Below are 21,940 nucleotides of genomic sequence, written 5' to 3'. Positions count from 1 at the left end.
GAGTTTGATGAGAGTTTTGGTTGTGTGACTCATGTGGCACTACCTGTATCTCACCCTGCCTGCGCAAATGAAATGTGAGTCAGCTGAGGGTGGAGATTTTTGTTTGTTTGTTGTCTTTGTGGCATTTGTATTACAGTAGTGAACTGGGGTTCTTAAAATCTAAGTCTTGCCTGGTTTGACAGCAACAAAGTGCAAACAGTGACCTGTTTGAGACAGTTACAGGTAAAGACTGGAGGTAGACCTTACACATTGGATAGTAGCTTCTTCATATTTGTCTTTATTTCCATAGCAACGTTGTTCCTTTAGAACTTACACATATTGAACAAATGGACCTTTATACAGGGAGCAGGATGTGCAGGAGGGCGTGAAGGGACAATCATCCCTGATGAGTGCTGGAGTTGCATTTGTGAACAAAGTCTTTTCACACAGGGGTCTTGGTCTAGCTGCTTTGTTTCTGATCTTATGAAGGTGTCTGTAAGCTTTAAACTTCTTGGAGACCTTGTGCATGGGCAAGTTACTTGCTGTTGTCTAATTAGCATGCACCCACGAGATTATTCTGTGCTACATAACCACTTTTTATAGGGGTGATGAATAGTCCACCGCAAATTTCTTTGTTTTAACTTATGTGAGTTAAGTAATGTTATCATTTGTGTCTGGAAGAATGAGGCCATTTGTGCTAGCATTCATCTCTGAATGGCTCCCTGCCAGGCCTAGAGCATATCAGGCTGCAGGGATGTTTCTGTTTTCTCTTTCACCATTTGTTCTGTGCCTTTGCAAGTCCACAGCCCAGCAGTGGGTGAAATAGATGCTGCTTTCTCTACGTGTACTTGTACAGGAGCATTCTGTGTTCATGTCACTTCATGCTATTTGCATACTGTATTTGCTTTAAACTTACTTTCCTCCACCGGTTCTCTGTTAACTTAGTTAATGTAAAGTCGTGCTGCTTGGCTGAGCCTTGAGGAAAGAGCTTTACTGAGTCTGTAGATTTTTCTTCTGGAGGCTGGGTGATCAAGGAAAAAGCTGGGACCCTCCCTTCTAGTGTCTGTGCTTCTGTAATAAATGTTGTAAAAGAAAGTGCTGTTCAGCTAATATATTACTCCTAAATGTCAGGATATCTGGTTGTCACTGTGATGTTAGATTCTAGATTAGCCCCTGTAAGAGGTGTTAAAAAAATTCAGGGATCCTGTGTACAAATCTTCACTTCAATTGAACAATTCAACATCTTACTGCCCTGCTTGATAGGCTGTTGTAAAAGTGTCATCTAGAAACCAGCTTTTGTTTCCATCTTAGTGCTGAATGTTTATAGGCACGGCCAAGGTAAGACCAAGATTTATCCAAATCTAAATCCATATCATGAGCAGTTTTAACAAATAGCTGGAGTTGCATACGGGGCACAAATGAACTGCAGTTTCTCATTTGCTACTCCTATATAGACTCCCCCTCACAGTAAGATATGCAGAAACACGTTTATGCTTTGATGTATCACCACTCCTGTGGTTTGGTGCTGCTACTCAGTCCTGCACCCTGTCCCTGCAGTTTCTGCACATTTATAAATGGAGGTTGGCACTTCTGGGGTTCTTGTCCCTAACTGCTATAAAGCAGAGGCTTCACAACTGCTAGCATAAAGTGGAAAGCTAATTGTCTGTTATTGTTTCATTTTCCAGTCACATTGAAATTGTTGGGGGTCATAGATCACATGAGTATATGGCTAGAAAGTAAACATGGGCCCATACTTGTGGCTTTAGGTTTGAAGATGAGACTGTCCATATTGTGTTGTACTGGCCCATTTTGTTGATTTACTGGCTTTTGAAACTTTAAAGTTAACTTTTAATTGAAGCAGTGAAAGTCTGTCTGTCCATGACTCTGTTCCTTGAACAGCTGTTTGCTCCTGATTTGTTTCTATTCTGAGAATGTCATGAAGACTCTCCACAGTGAGGGACAACTGGAAGAAAAAGATGAGCTCATGTTTTTCTTATCCTAATAGTGACACTTACAGGCTTCCCTAAGAAAGCCAGGTTTCTTTGTGTTGTGTTTTTTAAGGTGAATTTCCCTCACTGCCATTTCTCTTTCACATGGCTGTGTATTTCTTTTATCTGATGATTTTTTGTTTTATTTTTTCTCCAGATAGATTTACTTTAAAAAAAAAAATGCTGTTCAAACAAGCCTTCGTCCTCCATCAGGTTTATGACCTCCAGCTGAATCAACATATCTTTCTGCTGCTTTATGGAATATTTCTGAATACACTAAATCCATTATTTGGCAACAACATTTACATCTCTTTTTGCAGCCAAAATCAAACGTTGGGTATACCAGAATTTGAGATTTTTCTGTTGTAGAAAACTTTTGAATCTTGTTGAACAAACTCAGGCTTTCTACAAGTCTTTTTTTTTTTTTTGAGTTACTTTTCTTAGACTATTTAGAAATTGTCCACAAATTACTAGGAATTTGCAAATCACAATTTGAAAACGTTTGTTTTTGGAATGGTACATCTGTGCCTTCTGTGTTCATTGGCACAGGGTGGGCTGGGTGGCTTCCATCTCTGATGTGTGTCTCTGCAGATTCTTAGGGCGAGACTCAGGCTTTGTTTTTTGGTCTCTGGTCCTGTTTTATTCTTACTCAGCGGTGAAAGTGCTTGAACTCCTTTTGATTTTAGGGAAGCTGTTTCCCAAGGTCTTCTCTTATAAGCCACTACTTCCAAAACCAACAAGCTGCAGCTGGAGGTGTCCTAAAGAGGAATGAGATGTATTTCAAGGTAACGCTATAAATAAATGGGATGAAATAGATAAAGATCCTGGATGCTGTTTCTTCTTGCTTACTGTAAGCCTTTGGTAAACTACAGTTGTATTTTCACAAATATCCTTGAGCTCGTGTGGTTTAACCCAGAGCGTTAATGTACATTATCACCATTTCTTCGTGTGCAAGAGCCTCAGATGTGTGAGGCCCCTGGGAGCGATTGACTTTGCCTGTGGCAGTTTTGTATTATGGTCTCTCGTAATTGTGAATTATAGATATGGCAGAGGCAGTTCCAGGAGCTGCAGGCAAAACTGGGGAGAAGATGGAAGGAACTGAAGGATGAACCTCATGTAGCAGCTGGAGGACTCTAGATGCCCCTGCCCTGGCAGCCAAGCTGGATGCAGATCTGACTTGGGATATGAGAATATTGCTTCTGTTGATTTCTTTGGGAACAAAATGACTACGTACGTAAAAGGCTTCATCCAACTGTATCTAAGGCCTTCTCCTCACAAGAGATTGATAATATTTCAGAGACAAATTCCTTCTTTTTTTCCCTCACTAGGCTAAGAAGTACTCATTTAATTTGCATCCTGAGACTAAGCGACCACAAACAAAGTTCTTTGAAGGGAATCTTCCTCTTTCATTTTGTTTTCACTTCATTTAAGGAAAATAGAGATTTCCATGTATAATTTGCAGGGCTTAAATATCCTACTTAGTGTTGTCATTTCTATTTCTTTCTCTCAGCAATTATGTAGAAGCTCTTGCACAAATCTGATGAGAGAAAGCTGGAATTTACATGTTTCTTCCTCTGTTTCACTCTGTGCATAATCACCATCTATTCATTGCCTTTACAAACTCCATTAATACACCCACTTTCCTTGCCTGTGTGTGTGGGCATTTTAATGCTATTTTTGGAAGCCTGTTCTGTCTATGAAACTCATATTGGGCTGAAGGTAATATTAGTACTTTTGACCTGTATGTCCTCAAGAAGAAATGAAGCTTCAGCAAAACTTACGAAAACGATACCACTGATTATTGAATGAGTTGACTGTTAAAGTAAATATTGTTCTTTCAGTTACCATCCCCTGGCTAAGGTTCAAGTTAGATGGTGCAGCCAGCGGAGTGAAGCTCAGACCAAACTCAGAGAAATTTTTTGTTATTTAACATGCATTAATAAGTTCTGTCATAATGGGGGGAAAACAACTCACAGGTCTATAAAACCTGATTACAGGCCACAGGTTCGGTCACCACCTGATGACAGTTCAGAGCTTTTCTGTGACCGACAGTGAGCTCTCAGGTGCTTTGACTGGTGGTGGACAGTCGAGCTGTGCCTCCTGGAGAGGGCAGGTCTGGGAGGTAATCCAGTGCATGGAAACTGCAGGCATTAGTCACCATTAATTGGCTTAGTTCCTTGTTAAATGTCAAGGTGGCAATTTAATGCAGAATGTGTAAGTAGAGTTTATTTCAATTTTGGTCTGTCCTGAAATGATACTAAACAATGTCCAGGAATTGGGTTTAGTTAATTGAGTGTGTATTTAACAGTTCTGGTTGACTTTTGTGCAGACAGAAATTTCTCACTCAAGGTTTTATGCAAAACCTTTTATTTGCTCATGCATTTTGGCTGTCAAGAGATGGATTTCACATGGTCTGGAGTTGTGCATAAAGCTGCCATGTGATAATTTGCGCGCATGTGAAATAAATTTGAAAATACTGGGTGCAAAAACCAGCATTTCCTTACTCGTCATGGGTGTGTGGGTTGTTACTGTTGGTGAAAATAGGCTCAAAGCATTTAGTTAGTGCAAGTGAGTGACGTACGCCAACAGTAGAGAAAACATGGAATCAGTCAGCCAATATTCACTCCTACTGTGGAGTTCTCCTTTTCAGGTGCATACTGAATACAGAGGTAGAGGCACGGCTGAAAAAGCTGCCGTCCTTTGGAGTGAAGATCGGAGTTGTTTGTAACCTGTTGTCCTAATACTAGGTTCAAATGTAAATTTAATGGATGGGGATCACAGGGGGGATTTAAGCCATTAAAAACTTTCTGAGATGAACAAAAGTGGTTTGATGGCCTTTTCTGACACCTGCCACTGAGCAGCGTGTACATATTTCTGTTTCTTAGCTGAACCTGTCCAGTCCTTGCACCAGGTGTGGAGCCGTGTCCCTCAGAGTCACTGGGCAATAGGGAAGATAGAACTTTATGTGAAAGATAGCTTGCCCAAAGTGGTTGAGAGTGCTCTGGTACCTGTGAAGTATTCACCCAGATTAGCTTTAGGGCTCATAAATGAATTTTGAATGGCAGTCTTTTTTGACTGGCAAGTATTTTATGGTTTAGAGAAGAGAATCTCCTTTCTTACAAATGCAGTGTTTGCCAAGTGTTTTTATGCGTAACTCCTCAAAATGAGTCATGAAGAAAGTGTCTACAGGCATTGTGAATTGGGGGGGAAGGACAGGGTGGCTTTCTGTTTTGTTATCAGTTGAGGCCCAAGAAAATAATTCAAGCTCCCGATGGATTCACTGGCCTCTAAATGGTAGCATATACATGTCAGGAGAGTTCAATGAACTGTGATGGGACATTGTAATTTCTAGGCTTCCACTTGTTTACTCTAGGAGCTGCCCAAAACCAATTTGACTGTTGAAGGCAGTTGGTTTGATTTGCTTTTTTTATCTAGCTTTCCTCACTTAGGCAGGGACGTAGCTTCTCATACCACGCAGAGCTGAGGAGAGCGTGGATCAGTGGCAGCACTGGGGGAGATCAACCAGTTGTTCAGAAGCTGTATGGTTGGATTAGTTTAGGCCACAGGTGAAAGTTTGGCTGTCACAGCTCAGCTTTCACTTGCTGTTACATGTCAGCTGTGATTTTTCTGCTCTGGGGAAGGCAGGACTAAGCTAGCAGAAAGCAATACTGCAGCAACATAGCTCGTGATGGGATGTGGTTTGCAAGAATGGTCTTTTATTATGTGAGAGCTAAAATCCCCTGCATCAGCCTCTTCAAAATGGAGGCTGTCTGAGCTTTCCAGTGTGGTTTGCGTATTTGTAGTAAAGCTAGCATGAGCATTATAGTGTTAAACTGAAAAGAGGAACTGGTGGTAGCCAAAAGAGAGGAAGGATATGAGTTAAAAACAGTCCATTGCACCATTCTGCCTTATTCTCATTCGTGGCCATCTAATAGGGATCAGGAGCTGGTACTATCCCAAGGTATACAATGATTTTTCTTCAGGACTTCTAGCTTCCCCACTCTCACACAAGTCTTACGTTTCTTTTCAGAAAGCCATATAGTTGGAAAAAACTAATTCATTAATAGCTTGCAGGGAAGTAGGTGTAGACAGTTCATACTTTCCTGTAAAACCATTTTCCTAAATGGGGAATTCTGTGTTTCTCCCTTCCTCCTCTTCTCCCAGCTTGGTAGAGAGCAGAGTTTTTGTTGTTGCTGTTGCTGTTTGTTTTTTTTTTTAACTGCAGTGTCTTTTTCCTCATCCTTACATCATTTGCTCTCCCAAGCACCAAATGATAAGATGAGGGGAAATGGCCTCAAGTTGCGCCAGGTGAGGTGTAGGTTGGATATTAGGAGACATTTCTTTACTGAAAGGATTGTATGGCATTGGAACAGGCTGGCCAGTGAAGTGGTTGAGTCACCCTCCCTAGAGGTCTTCAAGAAATGTGTAGATGTAGAACTTAGTACCACAGCTTAGTGGTGGACTTGTCAGTACTAGGTTAAAGGTTGGACTAACGGATTTTAGAGGCCTTTTCCAACCTTAATGATTCTATAATTTGTGCTATATCTTCAAGGTTATGCAATGTGTAAGATGACTGCCACCTTTTCTACTGGTTGGGTTAGTATTTTTTTCTACTTACTGGTGTTTTTACCAGTTTGTTAGCCACATGCCAGTGTCTGAAGAACCTGTGTTTGTCTTTAAGTGATATCCATCCCTAGCTTGGTGCTAGAGCTTTAGGGGAGCAAACTGCAGTCTGACTGTAACCCTATGGCCATCAGTGAGAGAAGTGACAACAAACCCCTTAATGCAGCCATAGATTTGGGGTGTCTCCCTGTTGTGGAATGCTTGTCCTTCCATTGCTCCTGTTGAAAATACGAGTGTGAAGGGAGGCTAAGGTAGAAAAAAGAACAATATTTATTCACAGCAAGCACTCTTGACTCTTGTTATCTAAATTCTGGGCAAGCAATGAGCACTGATACAGCTCCATGCCAGCTCTGAGACCACTTAAAGCAAAATAAACATCTTTGCAGCATGGTCTGATACATGCTCCCTTTAGAGTTGCAGGCACCTCCAATTAATCATGCTGCCTGTGCAAGAAGAGGCTTTGAGGATCAGAGGACGTTGCCAGACCTGATGGTCTGATGGAGGGGTGGGCACTGCCTCAACATTAAGGCTAGATGGGCTGTGTTCTCAGCTGAGTGAGCAGTGGCAGAAACTCCTTGCCTTTCTATTCCTCCTAGGCAAGAGATGTCTATATAGAGCAAAATCACAAGGTTTAATGAGCAAAGCTCTTGGTTCTGGTTAGCAGGATATATTAGTGGTGCGGGGCAATGCTCAGTGTTGTTTATGTTTTTGACTAAAGAGCCTTCCTTCCTTTGTGAGGAAAAGGCTCTTATAGTGTAGCACAGCTGGCTAGATCTCTGCCATAAATCTATGGGCTGACCAAGCTGAATGACTTCTTGAAATGTTAATGAATGAGATATGACCAGTACACTGGAGTTGGGGTATCTATGCGTAGCATTCATGATGAGCAAAGGGGAATCTCCTGCTCCCTGTTTGGAGTGTGCTTGTCATTATGTGTCATAGGCCTCAGCTGTGCATCTCAATAACCATGCATGCTTTTGACTTTTCCTCTAATTCTGGTGATACTGAGGAGGGTGGCATCTTTAAGCATTTTATGGGCTTTAAGAATTGCACAAATCATGCAAAATAAATGGAGGAAAAAAATCAGCATACAAAGAAGGTTTCAGTAACAGAGCCCAAAGCCAAAGACAGTCTCTGCCCCAAGATATTTATAGTTAGAAGAGAGAGATCCAATCCAAAGCAGGGGTGCAGGGTACCAGAAGTGAAGGGAACTGAGCAGTGCAATTTTTGTGGAGACGTGTTTGTGTTAATAAACAAATGCGGAATGTGTGCTTACATATGCTCTGGGCTCGAGAAAATACCTTTGTGCAAGGTTTTGTCATTATTACACTGGTAGGGGAGGAGACGGTTCATTTGTTTATAAACAAAAATGAAGTAGCTGTGTTTAAAAATAAAATTTTATAAATTAATCAATCTGTGGAGACTTGGTCCACTGTGCAGAGAAACAAGAAATGTTTTCAGACCTTATTTTTCTTGAAAACTGAAAAAGATGATTCTGTAGTGTGTACAAATGCAGAGCTATGTGCCTGAACCAATATGTCAAACTGTCATGTGGGAGATTTGGTGAAAAACATCTTGTCCTAGGGGAATAATTTTAAACACTATATGTAGGTTTGCTGCCTCATAAGAGATCATTACTCAAATCTATTCCCTCTTATGGTAGCTTGGCCTCTGCTTAACGGGCTCAGAGTGAACAGAAGCCCATTACTGCATCCTTTAAGAGTGGTTATCGGGTGGTAGAGGGGGAACTGATCTCTGATCAGGGAATTTAGTGTTTTTGGCCAAATCATCTGATTTAGCCTTAACAAGATCAGTAGCAATCCAGGAGCTTTACGCCTGGCTGGTCATTGAGGGCGGGCTGCGGCGGCCAGGCCCACGCTGTGCAGGGCGGATGGGACTCAGGGGCAGCGCCGAGCCACGGCTGAGGCTTTGTCAGAGCCTGTGAGGAAGTGTAAGGGACAAGCCCTAAGGCAAGTGGCCATTCCAGGGATCTTCACCTCCTGTTTGTCACTCTAATCTCTCAGTAACGCTGAAATGTAGAGTGGAACCCCTTGCAAACCAGACCTTTACCGGACTGTAATTGCGCACGCTCAATCCCCGCTTGTCACTGTCTCATTTCTTTTGTTGTTACTGGCTTTGGCAAAAATTAGATAAATTGCATGAGCTGCACCTGAAGAGTAGCATAAACTCCTGTTGCCTCTGTGTAGCATCTGCAGTCGTGTTGGCTGCACACTGTACCTTCCTCAATTGATCTTATCTCTTATGAGAGGATGCACGTAATGCATTCTAGCGCTGCAGGTGAACTCGTTTTTAATGGGATTATTTTACCTAAAAGTCAGGACACATCTGAGTTTGTGTAGTGTTTTTTGGGGTTGTCACAGTTAAGAGAATGTATTTACTTTTTAAAAATAAGCATGAAGATGCTACATGATGGAAGAGGCTTTATGAGCAACGTAGTGTGGGCTAAGGAAAAAGACAGTGAGAAGAAAGCTGGAAGGAATGGAAGTATATATATGTAGTGTCTTCAGGAATGAGGAAAGTGTCAGGATCTAATCTCACTAAAGAGAAATGTGTTATTCCTGGGCAAATGTGAAAAACCTGTCTGCGGTGTTCGCACTGAATTTTCTGGTCAAGAAGAAGTCCTTGTCTTCTCCCTGTATCTTCACTGTATACTAGCAATGCATATGACAGCAGCAAGGCTCCTTGTCTGCACTCGGGCTCTGTTGTGTGGTAGTAACCATGCCTTCATTAATACTGTGTAAACAAACAGCAACCTTTTATTTTCTGAATTCATGCATGCCTTTGCAAAATAGAGCAGAACGAAAGAGCAGCTTCCTAAACGTGTAAGGTCATAGCAAAAGGATAGAGGGACGTGGGAGTAAGGCTGGGTGAGAGTCTTTTTACTTGTGCTGTGTTTTTCTGGTTTTGTTTTCTGGGGGGACTTAGAGATTGAAATGTGTTCGTATGGGTAAAGCCTGTTCAAAAGCTTAATGTATAGCTTTTGCCCAAAAGCAAACTTTAATATTAAAAATCAATGCTTTTTAAGTCACTTGGGAGTGTGAAAGCATCTGTGCACATATATGCTGCTGTAAAGAAGAGAAACGTGTTTTGTTTTTGTTGTCCTAGCTGGTTAATAGAATTCTTACATTTGATTTTGTGTTGCTGTAACTGATGAATGCTACAAAACTATTCAGACAATACTCTGAGATATTTACCTAGAACCTACAGCTTGTAGTGTAACAAATAAATTTGCTAGAATATTGGAAGAACACAATGGTGTAAGGGGTGTGAAAATGACCAGAGTTAATTCACTTCAGTGTTCAAATGAATGTTTGTAAATATTTTTTTTTTACATAATCACCCAAATCTTCCAGGTGTTGTGGCTGGCTCTTGGAAATGCCTGTGCACAAGCTGAGCTAATAATATTAATCAAACCTCATGCTAACTTCCAGGGCATTCAGTGATTATTGCAGGAATTTTCTCTGCTGTGAGCAATTTTGCACAGTTGGCTGGGATACATAGTTGTGTGTGTGTGTGTGTGTGTGTGTTTTCTAGTTTTTATCTTCTGAAATACAGAGTATGGGTTGTTGCTACGCACAGGATAATGGGTAGGATGGAGTGTTATGATCAAGATAAGAGGAAGGAATAGTTTCCAGTGCTAGGGATTTAAGCTCAATACTTGCAGCGACTGGCTTTTACGTCACTTTTAGGTCGCTTTCTGACTGACCGTAGCTTTTCTCTCTTGCTCTGTGTGACAATAAGCCACCACCTGAGGGAAGGGCAGATGGCAGCATCGGAGAAACGTCGCTGCAGCTGAGGGCAGCTTGGTTGGCTTTGCTGTGCAGATAGGTGTCATCCTTGGACTGAAGGACCTGCCCACCACCAGAACATGTAGGGGAATTCTCTAGAAGAGAATGACTATAGACAGAGGATTCAAAATAGGCAAGAAATGGGAAAAGAAATAAATAATTCATGAAGGTGAGTGATGAAGGTGTAGAATTGATGTGGTGGTTGAGCCGTTTCCAGACTCTTTTTGATCTTCGGACACTAGTGCTTTTGGTTTCATGTCCTCCATATGAACATATTGTACAATGTTTTAACTCTGATCTCTACTTCAACATTTGCCAGCAAAATTAACTGTTTTCAAGTGGCACACACAGTCCTGCAAACTGGGTAGTTTTATTGCATCTGTCCTGCCTAATGTCATGCCACATCCTTCAGTTTGGAGGAAGTCTCCACCTAGACTGTCTCTATGTCTTCAGTATGGAGAAGGCTCTTACTACAAGGGTATTGCTTGTACAAATAACACTTCCAACTTTCTTGTGGTAGTTGCTAAGAAAGGCAGTTGAGCAAATTATGTTTAAATGTAATTTGTGTAAAAATTCCTTGCTTTCAATTAGGTGTACTTCATGACTGACAGTGATTTATCTGAAACTTGGCAACTGCGAGGCAATGAAGTGATGACACCATCTTGCATTATCTGACTAATTTTAACCTGCTGAGTCCCATCAGTCTCTACTAACAATACCCCTCAGGACTGTGTGCACCGCATAAAGCGGGTGCTGTGACATTGTTGGTTTGAATAGGGCGGAGAAACAGAAAGGAAGGCTGGTGAAACAGATCTGCTGGGAGAATATTACTGTTGTTACTGCTTGTCCAAAACAAGCATCAAGTGATATCTTGTGCTTAAGAACATGATTCTCATCAGGTGGATCAGAGCAACTTTCATTTTTTAATACAAAAGGTTTCTTCAGAAAAGCATCATAGCTTTGCCAAGTCAGAAATATGTTTGAAAAAATTAATTCACACTGGGTGTTTTCCACTAGACTGGCTTTGAGAAAGCTGATGCCGGTTTAAGACTAACTACAAGCCCTCATTCTCTTCCTTTTTGTTTTGGATTTCAATGCATCATTTTCTGCACTCTTAATGAAAGGCCAAGACAACTTGAGCCCTTACATAATGGTGTTGAGTTAGCACTGATTGTCCCTGTCCACATGATACCTCACTTCACAAGTTTAGGATTGGGTCCTGCTATGTTCTTCAAAGGATGGTGAATCCTGTTCGTCACTGTGGGATACATTTTGCATTGATTCCTTTATCATTAGTTTGCTTATGGATTTTATCCACAGCAAGTATTTTAAACATAATTTACAAGTCAATAAGCATATCTTTTTTATTTTTTAGATACTTCTGGTATAAGAACTTCCTCACTTAATTATTGGCTGAGGACCTGGTGCTCTCTGTGTGTCATTGGTGTCTGAGTGACGGATGCAGACATTGCTGCTCGTACCAGCAGAGCACGGTGGAGCTCCAGACCTGTCTCAGCAGAGTGCTTGGACATGCGCAGCCTGGTGCTGGTCTTGGTCTGGGAATGTGCTTTCTCTGCTGCTTCTGTCGGTGTCCGTGTTCCCAGCTGAAAGGCTGGTCTCTTGAAATCCTACAGTAAGTGCTCCTTGCTAAAACACCACAGATATCCTCGGGCCTCTTGCAACAGCAGTTCACAAGTAGCACTCTTTCCTCTTTTTCTGCAGCAGAGGAAGAAAGCTGCTGTCACAAAGACTAATCTCAAGGCACTGGCTTTTCCTGTACTGAAACCAGCATGTCCTGTACATTCAGGGAGACCTAAGAATAAAAAAATACTGGGTACTGTACACTGCAATGGACCTGAACAAATACAAATGAGAAAAACATTTCCCTTTCTCAGTTCTTTGCAATATTTATTTAGGGTTTTTGTTTGTTTGTGTGTTTGTTGTTTTTCTTTTCTCTGGTTTCCCCGAAGTGGCATCATAATCAGAGCTTGGGATTCGCTCATCTCTATTTATGCATTAATAACGTATCGGTGGATTAGCCCGTGTTGCATTGTTCCCTGCTCTCCACCGTGCCTGCAGGACGCTGCAAGTGCACCAGCTCCACAGCACAGACGTGTCAGTGGTGTGTGAAGGGCCGAGGTTGAAGTACTCCCCCGGGGAGGTAGAAATGCTTGTTATTCTTCAGAGAGGCAGCAACAGACTGTACATGGAAGGGAGGAAGTCTGGGATGTGAGGAGGCTGTGAGTAGCAGGAAAGAAGAGTAAAAGTTACGAGCCTTTAGGCAAAGAAAGGATGTGCTATGCTAAGGCAGTCATTGAAATTGTGCATTGGTTATTACATGGAGAACTGCTTGTGCTTCATCTCTGCTAGTTGGTATTGTATATTTATCAAAACTGAGTAAAAAATCCAAAGCCAATTAGAAGACACTGTAATCCCTTTTGGGGTTTAGAAAACATCTATGTCCTGCTGGTTTTCATTACAGCAGTAAGTGAGTATATCTACAGAAATTGAAACCAAAATGACACTGTGCTAGGCCGAGGTGTGTAACATAGCTCCACAATTCATTTCTCAGTATGGTGTTATGATACTGTTTTCAATAAAAGCATCTCTGATATCCTATAATCAAGTATATAAAGCATTTTCTAGTTTAAAGCAGGGACTTCTAGACTGGTTTAAGGTTATTTTTTAAGGATTAATGTAATATCACTATAATTGAGTAACAGAGCTGTCGGGTTCCTGTTTGATATCTGGTGTAGTGGATAGCTAAGTGAAACAAATATGAGTTGCCCCATGAAGTGCAGTAAAGCTAGACAGCTTAGGTCTGCGGAACACTGGAAGGATAACGTGAAATAAAATCTTACTGAGGTTAAACATTCACAGCTATTTTTTGGCATATGTGGCATGTTCCAGCATCAGCCTCACCCATGCAAGATTCTCTGAGTCTATCAGAAACAAAATGCAGTGGCCTGCCCTTGCTCTTGCTGCTATTAGCTCTTTGTGCTCTGGGTGAATATGAATGAAATGGTGAAAGAGAGGAAATGCAGACTGCCTGTCAAGATGTTGCTTGTTGCCTTGACTCAAGCTGTTACTCCGTTTACTTGCAGTTTTTGATCCCACTAAAAGTCCTCCTTGCAGGGGCTGGAGAGGGCTGTCTACACTGGCTGGGGCCTCCTCCCTGTCCGCAGCAGTGGTGCTCCTGGGGGATGCTATCTTTGAGAGGATTTTCTTTTGTTATCAGGCTGGCTTGTCCTGGAGGGAGGGGAGCAGCAAGCAGCCTCCTCTGTGCCACTGGCTGGCCAGCAGGAGCCACAGCAGCTGTGAGCCACTGCTTTTCCACCTCAGAAAGCCTTTAAGAAGGACCCTGTAGAAGGGTCATTAAGGAAATGTGAGAATTTACAAGGTGAGGGCTGAATTTGGTGTTTTTTGTTTTGTGATTTGACTAAGAGCAATGGAGGAAATCTAAAGAATTGATTGATTTCAGGGGGGAAGAAGGTGGTGAAGAAAAGATATCCCTGGCCACAGTGGGTAGGGGAGAGTGGAAGGCACATGGAGGCAGACTTTGAAGGTGACAAAAACGTTTTTACAACAGAGATTACTGAAAGTATTAAGAAGGAAAGCAAGGAAAATTAACGGGTAACAGTGAGTGCAAGTTGTGAGTGCACGGTTATATACTTTGTAAGCAGCATTTTAGTTACTTTTCATATTAATTGTAAAGCACAGAGGAAAAAGGCCTGGGACATTGTTAAGGATGTTTTAGTTAACCCTTTCATTTTCTGTGGTTAACAGAAACTAACAGTGGCTGAAAAATCATACAAAAATCTCAAAACAAATAAATTATCAGGAAAATGTTGTCGTGGTATTGCATTAAAACAGGTAAGTAGGGAAGCATGTACCCGTACGAGATGACGAGGAGAATGACTTGGAGGATACAGGGAAGTTTGGGGCTGGTTTTCTGCTTGGAGAGTCTTCGGTGTTGCTCTCAGCCAACAGACGGTGCACGGGGGTAAGGACTCCCTGTTATGCTGTGGTCCAGAACACGCATAACTAATTGCGTGTAAATCCAGAACGTCCAGCCGTGTTGACGGCTTGATTTAAAGCCAGCACATGCAGAGTTGAACAGCTCGGGTGAGGAGCGATGGGTGGGATACAGCAGCGCGGGCGAGGATGGGGCACGGGTGCTGGGCGAGGCGGGCGCGGGACCCCCTGCCGGGGCTGTCCCTGCCCAAACTCGTGGCCGCCGGTGCCCCTCATGCTGCTGGCACAGGTGCACTGCATGGTTCTCATAACACTCTCTCTGTGAACCCTTTCCAGCCCACGACCTTCCCCCGAGCAAGACCTCGGCGGCGGCGCAGACTGGCAGCCACTTGCAGTGCCTCTCGGTCCACTGCACGGACGACGTGGGCGAGGCGAAGGGCCGGACTGCGGTGCCGACGTGGAGGTCCCTGCACTCGGACATCTCCAACAGATTTGGGACTTTTGTGGCTGCCCTGACTTGAACAAAAGAAATTATTTTTTTTTCCTCTTTTTAATTTCAAAGGGCCGCTACTGCTAGGTGGACTATTTTTCTAGGTTGGTACCTGCTTAGTGGCGTATGGACTGGAAAGGGTTAATTTAAAGTAAACCTCAATTTTTTTTTAATCTTCTGCCACAGTATGTTACCAGTGTTAACCCTTCTGCAGTTAGCACACTTTTGCTTAAGATTTTCCTGCTAGACCACTTTTTCCCATTATTCTGTAATCTTGGCATACATTTATAGATGAGGCCTTTTCCTTTTTCATCTCAGCGTATGTCCAAGTCACGTATGTCATAATAAGACAAAGATACTACTTCTCCTCCTCCTTTTCTTCTTTTTTTGTTTTGTTTTGTTTTGCTTTGTTCAGTGCTTATTACAATGGTAATCCTGAAGAACAGCAGTTCAGGAATAAATGCCAGTTAAAGTGAAATTGTCATCATTATGTTATATATTGACACCCAGCTTTTGCCAGTCACGTACAAACCAAACAATTAATGCTCTCCTGAACATTCAGGCAGTGATCCTACCCTTTCCTGAGAAAATTGTTTTGTTATTAATAATGTTCAGCCTGCACCTCCCTCCCTCATTTGCTCTCCATCTCTCTGTGCGAGGTGAGGACAGGGCTTTGTTTGTTTACTGTTGTGAAGCCCAGATATGGAGCTCTGTCATGAACGGGCTGGTTCAGACGCAGCCTGGAAAGGCATACAGATGTGTCTCTAAGTCTAACAGGAAGTTTGCCTAGTAGTGAATCGTCATTATATTCTCCACCAAACGCCCAGACTGCAGTAGCATTGTCTTCCTCTGTCTCTCACTTCGAGGAGTGAGGGGTGCATGTGCTCCTGAGCAGGGTGTGCAGCCTTGCATGTTCTCCGTGGTGTTCCCAGAGTTGCCACTTTATAACTGCTGGAGGAAAAAAATCAATCCCCCCAAATCCATTGAACTCCTTCTGTGTTGCTCTTAGCGTGCAGAGCCGTGTCCTGGCCACAGGAGCATGTGTGCATCACATGCATTTATCTGTGGGAGCTGCCCTGGCTCCCACCGTGGCTGTCCTGGTGCGGTGGCAGCAGGTGAGCAGTGGGGACAGCACAAGCAAGGCGCTATGTGACCCAGGCCGGTCAGGACAGGGAGACTTCGAGTTAGACCCTCCCCAGACTCAGTCTAGGCCCTGTTTTTGCCATGCATGTGAAGAACAGTATTATTAGATGGACACAATAAAAGGAAAACCATACTTTCCTGGTCTTGATAGATAATACTCATTTGAGAAGAAAGCTGGAAGCAAACCAGATAAAAATACAAATGACACGATGATCTGACACTCCTCTGGTTTTACGTAACGTTGTCTATTATTTGTGTATCCTCTGTTTACAGGGAGTGTGAGCAGTCCCACCCTTGTTCAGGCCAGCCTGGCTTCCTTTGCTCCCTGAAGCTTAGTACCATCACTGGGGATTTAGGTTTTAGCTGTGAAATAAAAGTCGGACTCTCTGGAATTATTACTTCTCCCATGAATTCATAAAATGTCCCTTCTCAAGGGATAGAGTTCTAAGACTGCTTTGTGTTTTTAGATGATTGTGTTGAGCCTTTAATTATTTTGAAGTAAGGTTTTCAATAGACATCAATGGGGAGGGAGTTCTGCCTACAATGCTAATGGCACAGCATAGTCTGAAATTCTCACTCTTGATCATAAGTGGCATCAGAAAAAAATTCGAACTGTTTAGAAAGACAGGAGTTCTTTCTTGTTATTTGAATGTGCTCTTATTAACCATGCATGGATTGATTTCCTTTTATGGTTCTGGTCAGTGACTTGATTTTGGAAAAAAAATTGGGGTTTTGGACCTTGATTTTTAATATTACTTTACTTTTTATCGAAGCTGGAGCTCCCACTAGGATGAGGATTTTTGCCCATCCTGAAGCAATTGACTATGGAGTTGCCTTATGCCCACTTGGTTTGGAACAAAAAGATGTGATATTTTGTACCTTTTATAGGTGTGTACGCTACTGAAAGTTCAGAACTTTTCCCTGTACTTGCAGTAAAATATCACTGTCCCTGGTAAAATATCTCCTGGTAGGGTAACAATTATCAGATGCCACTCTGGAGGATGCTTCTTTGCCTGTGATTTCTTAAGTCCCAGTTCATCAAAATAAGTGTTTAACTTTAAATCCTGTCTAGCAAAGCACTTGAGGATATGCTAAACTGTAGGATTTCTGTATCTGGGGTAAGTGCTTTGGTGGATTTGGTCTGCAGTTTTAATCGTTTTGTTTTAGCTTGTGCTTGTTCAAACTAGGTGTGTCTTGGAGTAAACCCAACAAAACACATGCCTAGACATACGATACTGTCTTTCAGCACTTACATCTGAAAATTTAGGAAGAGTTCATGGTCTGATGGCATTCCTCTACCATAGCTCAGGCCTGATGGCTTACTTCTTTGTTTTTAGTTTTTCCTGATGCATTCAAGAGAACAGGTTTTTCAAGCTTCCTCAGGTCAGGGATGCACACCCTGTGCTACCAGAAGGAGACCTTTAAATGAATGCTGGATCAAACACTTCAAACTTTTTTTAAAGAGAAATCCTTCTGTAAGTAGAAATACATTGATTCAGTTGGTCTTTATACATCCTTTTCTTCTGGTTTGCTCTCTGCAGCTTGTACTTCTGGAGTTGTTCTCGTTCACTAGGGCTTTATTTTTTCACTTGCTTATAGGAGTATAAATTGGAAACAAGTCCATAAAGAACAATGGAATTCTAAGCATTTTAAATCATATGAAATGAGGAGAGGATGGGATGTACTGAAACTGGGGGGTGTATTGTCAACTGGTCAGCTGCACACTTGGGAAGTGCACGGGGCTGTAGCTCTCAGCAGCAACTGAGAGTGCTCCCACATCACCGGGACTGTTGGAGCTGTGAAGTGAATGCAGCAGGTGGACAGGATTTTTAGATGGTGAGGAGTTAGAAACAATGGTTGACCTTCTGCTGGGCCTTATTGTCCATATAGTTTTGCTAAATAATATGGCTATGTGCAGTCCTTTTGCTAACCTTCTGTACATTCAGTCTTGTTGAATTCAAGTGATGTTACCAACTGAGCAAAAGGAGAAGACAGAAGCTCTACTTGGAGTAGCTGTTAGCAACACAAGTACCAGTGTGTGCTTTTATGGTTTCTTTGCATCTTGCCAAAGATCAGAACAGACATGGTACATATGATGGACGAGTAGAAGTGTAACTTCATGCTCATAACCTGGTGTATTTGGTACTGACAACATACACAGAAGGCTAGAGCTTTCCCACAAAGCTTATATTGCCTATGGTAATTTTACTGCTCTCATTTTCTCCATTAATTTGGCACTGAATGCACTGTGGTTTTTTTAATCTTATTTTATTTTTAACGTATATAAAATATCAGCATAGCCCTACATGGTAAGAATTGAAATGATTTAATTTTGGGAGTAATGACACTTTCAGCCAAAGAGTGTTTGAGAGCTGTAGTTAAAAACCTGTTGTGCAAGAGGTAAGTTGTGCTCTTTTGTGGAGAGGGAAACTGAGGCACAAATGTTGTCCACCTGAGCTGTGTCAAAGGCAAATCCATGACAGAGCTGAGCTATAACCTACATTTGACCTCTGGCTCGCTGCCCTCATCGCTGAGCTGTTCTGTGCTTCTGCACAGTGCTGGGCTTCTGAGGACAGTTTGGTACAATAAAGAGGGGCATATAATGAGTTACAAGTTCCCCAAGATGACTGCATAAAGCCAGAATAATTTAAACTTGCACCTGCACATCATACGTGGCTTCCAGACAGTGTTGTACTAAGAATTCAAAGATCTGTGGTAAATATGCTGCTAAGACATGCACAATCCTTGCTTTATATTTTGAACAGCAGCTAAAATAATAGCTCCATATTTATTTTGGAAAATTCTCTCCATCTTGCCCAGCGTTTTTGGTTCTCACACAGCCCTGTGCTGTAGGTGCTGGTTTAACTGGGAGGTTGGAAGGTGCCTGTCCTCTGGTTCTTGGCCTTGAAGGCTCATTTTCCTCCTGACCCAGGTTGCTGGTCTTTTTGGTATATGTTAAAAGAAGCTCTGTACTTATTCTTTAAGTTAAAGTGTAGTAGCAAATTGAGCAAAATATCTTTTGCATTTAAATTGAAATATCTCTTTGCCAAAAAAAAGAAGGGGGGGGGGGGGAAGGGAGGGAAGAGTAGGCCTTATTTATTAAATACTCCTGAGAATTTTTTCCAGGCCATTTTTTCATGGGGTTAATAGTTCTCTGCTATTCTAGTTCAGTTGTTAGGAGCATCAGTGAGAGAGGAGTTAGACTCATTTTTATTTTGTTATGGTGAATTTCATCAAATATGTAAGGATTTCATTGTGTGATTTGGGTGGAAGGGAATAAACATCAAATTCATGTCATCCGTGTCATTTAGGGAACTTTTTCAGATACTGTATTTAGATGTGGTCATTCTAAGGCTAGCTGACCTTTCCAAAACAGGAAATCAGTCTGAAAGCTTCCAGGAACCAATGATAAGGCAAAATGTTCACACATTTCTTAAAGAAGGAAAATGTAATGTGACCACAGGTCACCAAAATGCTTAAGCGGGGTGTGTTTGCTCTACTGTTGGGAGGGAGGGAGGAGGTGGGTGGTGGGTGGGGAAAAGCAGACAAAAATAAAACAAACAAAAACCACCACCAACAACAAAACAACTGGTAAATTTTGATTTTTTTAAGCTGCAGTGTAAGGTTTTCTCAAATACTAGATTCACAGCTGTTCAGTGGATGGTGTATAAGAGCATAAGCCAGTTTTATAAAATTGTTTCTCCTTTATTGCTTAAGGCTAATGGAGAAAATAGTCTAATTTTGTCATAGAAATTCTCTGTTAAAATTGTTGGTTTGAGTCCATCCGCTCATAGATTCTGACTGATGAAACTGCAGGCGCTGATTTCCGGCAGTTAAAACTTTATCACTATTCACTACCCAAGAATATTACAGCTTTAAAACAGCCTTAAGCAAAAGGATGTTATTTCTTTGTTCTAAATTTGGTTCATAGAAAGGAAAAAAATTCAAAACACTGGTAATCCGTACTGCATAGCAAACTCTTCTGAAAAATGTTATTGCACATGTAAAATATGAAAACTTGACTCTGCTGTGTGTTAGGCAATCCTGTAATCTTTTTTTTTTTTTTTTTTTTTGATTCTTGTTAAATTCATTTCTTAAATGCTTGGTTGGAAGACTGTGACAATAGCTCATGAAATTGAGTGTTATTTTTCTTTTTTTTTAAATATGTAAAGTGCAGTCTTCTGTATTCATGCATATTGTACATATCTGTATATGTTTTACTGAGCAACTAAATAACAATAAATATGATGTTAATGGTGGCTATAGTATATTTCATATTGTGCTTTTTAATTTTTGCAGCAACTCTTTTTTTTCCTTAAGATATGAAGAAGTGAAATGATGCTGTTCACATATATGTAAACCTTGGGCCTCATGATAATTGGGACAAATTTCACTGGTGATCTGGCGAAATCCTCACTCTAACAATGGGCTTCTCTCACTGATACGGCTTCCACCCAGAGCCAGATTATTAAAAAAAAAAGTGTGGGGATACAATCTTTTCCTAATAACTAGGCTAGGAAGATTCCTAGGCTTTGCAGATTTCCTTTTTGCATGCAATGACGTGCACCTTTTCTTCTCTGGCGCAGTGACAGTGTGGGCAACAGGGAGTTGTTAACAGCCCCTTGGCCAAATCCTGCCTGTCAGCTTGGGTGTTTCTGGTTCAGAACGACAGACACAGAGTGTAGCAAGGTTGGACCTAACTGGTCTGACCAGAAACATCCTTTTAGCTTAAGTCACTTCTCCTATGTGCTATTACAGCAATTCCACGAAGTTTGTTGAGCTACCTCACCTGTGGTAAAGGTCCTTGATGAAGAAATATAAACCTAACCAGGACCAACAGCAAGTCTGAAATTTGGCAAGGCTCTTCCCTGCATTTGGAGGATCACTGATTCTGTCCGTGTAAGATGGAACACTGAATCTTTCACGGAAAGTCTTCTGGCAAGATTTTGAGTTAAATTCTATGAATTAAAATTAAACAGGCTAGAAGTCTTACTAAGATTCTAAAAAAAATCCCTTCGTCTCTCAGTTATTCAAACTTCAGACTCTTTAATCCTTTCATATTGCTGCGAGTTTTCCAATGAATCCTTCAGCAGAAATGTCCTATGGTATTTTCCAAAGAAAAAAAAAAGCAATAGCCCAGGCAGTGTTCAAACATGTTTTTGAACCAAAGAAACACCCTTCCATATCTTTCATGCTCAGAGGAAACACAGAGAAGAGTTGGTTGTTTTTCTTTCTTTCTTTTTATTTATTTATTTGTTTGTTTGTTTGTTTTTTCCATTTTGCTATCACATTCAACATGAGTTGAGATTCAGAAAGCCGTACAGTGCTGAAAGAGCAGAATCATATATTTTGGTGTGCAATGTAACAGGATGAGCCAATGTGTCTGCCACACAGCTAGTGAGTTGTTCTTGCATCTTACCACCATTTCTTTATGCTGAATTAGGTATCTAGTAACTAGTAGGTAATTCATCAAAATATAAATAAAATAGCAACACACTGTATTCCATATAATCCCACTGCATTCTTTTGTAACATTGAAAGCACAAATGGAAAAATAAAATAAACTCTTTTGAGAACCACTTCAAGTCAGTTGAGGGAGAAAGCTTCACTTCATGCTTTTAATATTCTTGAAGGGACTGAACAATTTGTGGAAGAGATGTAATCTGTTTTAAAGATGTGAGCTTACTTCTCATTATTTTGGCTAGGTATAGAGGTAACAGAGATGTGTTAACCTTGACTCTAAAAAGCTGTTTCATTTTTAAATGCTCTCCCATATTAAATCTGTTAATTATATGTTAGCTACATTGCAACTCTAGCTTTAAAAATAAATAGCTTGTTTACTTGTTTCTATGTGCAACCCTTCTGAGAAGTAAAACTTGTGTTTTCACAGCTTTTTGCTCCTTGCCATGTAAGTAGTGTGCATGTTTTTCCCC

General features: G+C 41.4%; 1 protein-coding gene across 1 annotated transcript in view; it reads left to right on the top strand.

Annotated features, from left to right (window-relative positions):
- The window catches only part of MN1 (MN1 proto-oncogene, transcriptional regulator), a 36,472-nt gene extending 21,577 nt beyond the window's left edge, over nt 1–14,895 (top strand). The window contains exon 2 of the mRNA XM_035565709.1: nt 14,711–14,895. Coding sequence (XP_035421602.1) covers nt 14,711–14,895 — 185 coding nt within the window. The remainder of the gene's footprint in view (nt 1–14,710) is intronic.
- The last annotated feature ends 7,045 nt before the right edge of the window (nt 14,896–21,940 follow it).

The sequence above is a fragment of the Cygnus atratus genome, chromosome 17 (genome assembly GCF_013377495.2).
Source record: "Cygnus atratus isolate AKBS03 ecotype Queensland, Australia chromosome 17, CAtr_DNAZoo_HiC_assembly, whole genome shotgun sequence".
Classification (NCBI taxonomy): domain Eukaryota; kingdom Metazoa; phylum Chordata; class Aves; order Anseriformes; family Anatidae; genus Cygnus; species Cygnus atratus.
This window is presented reverse-complemented; position numbering and strand designations above follow the sequence as displayed.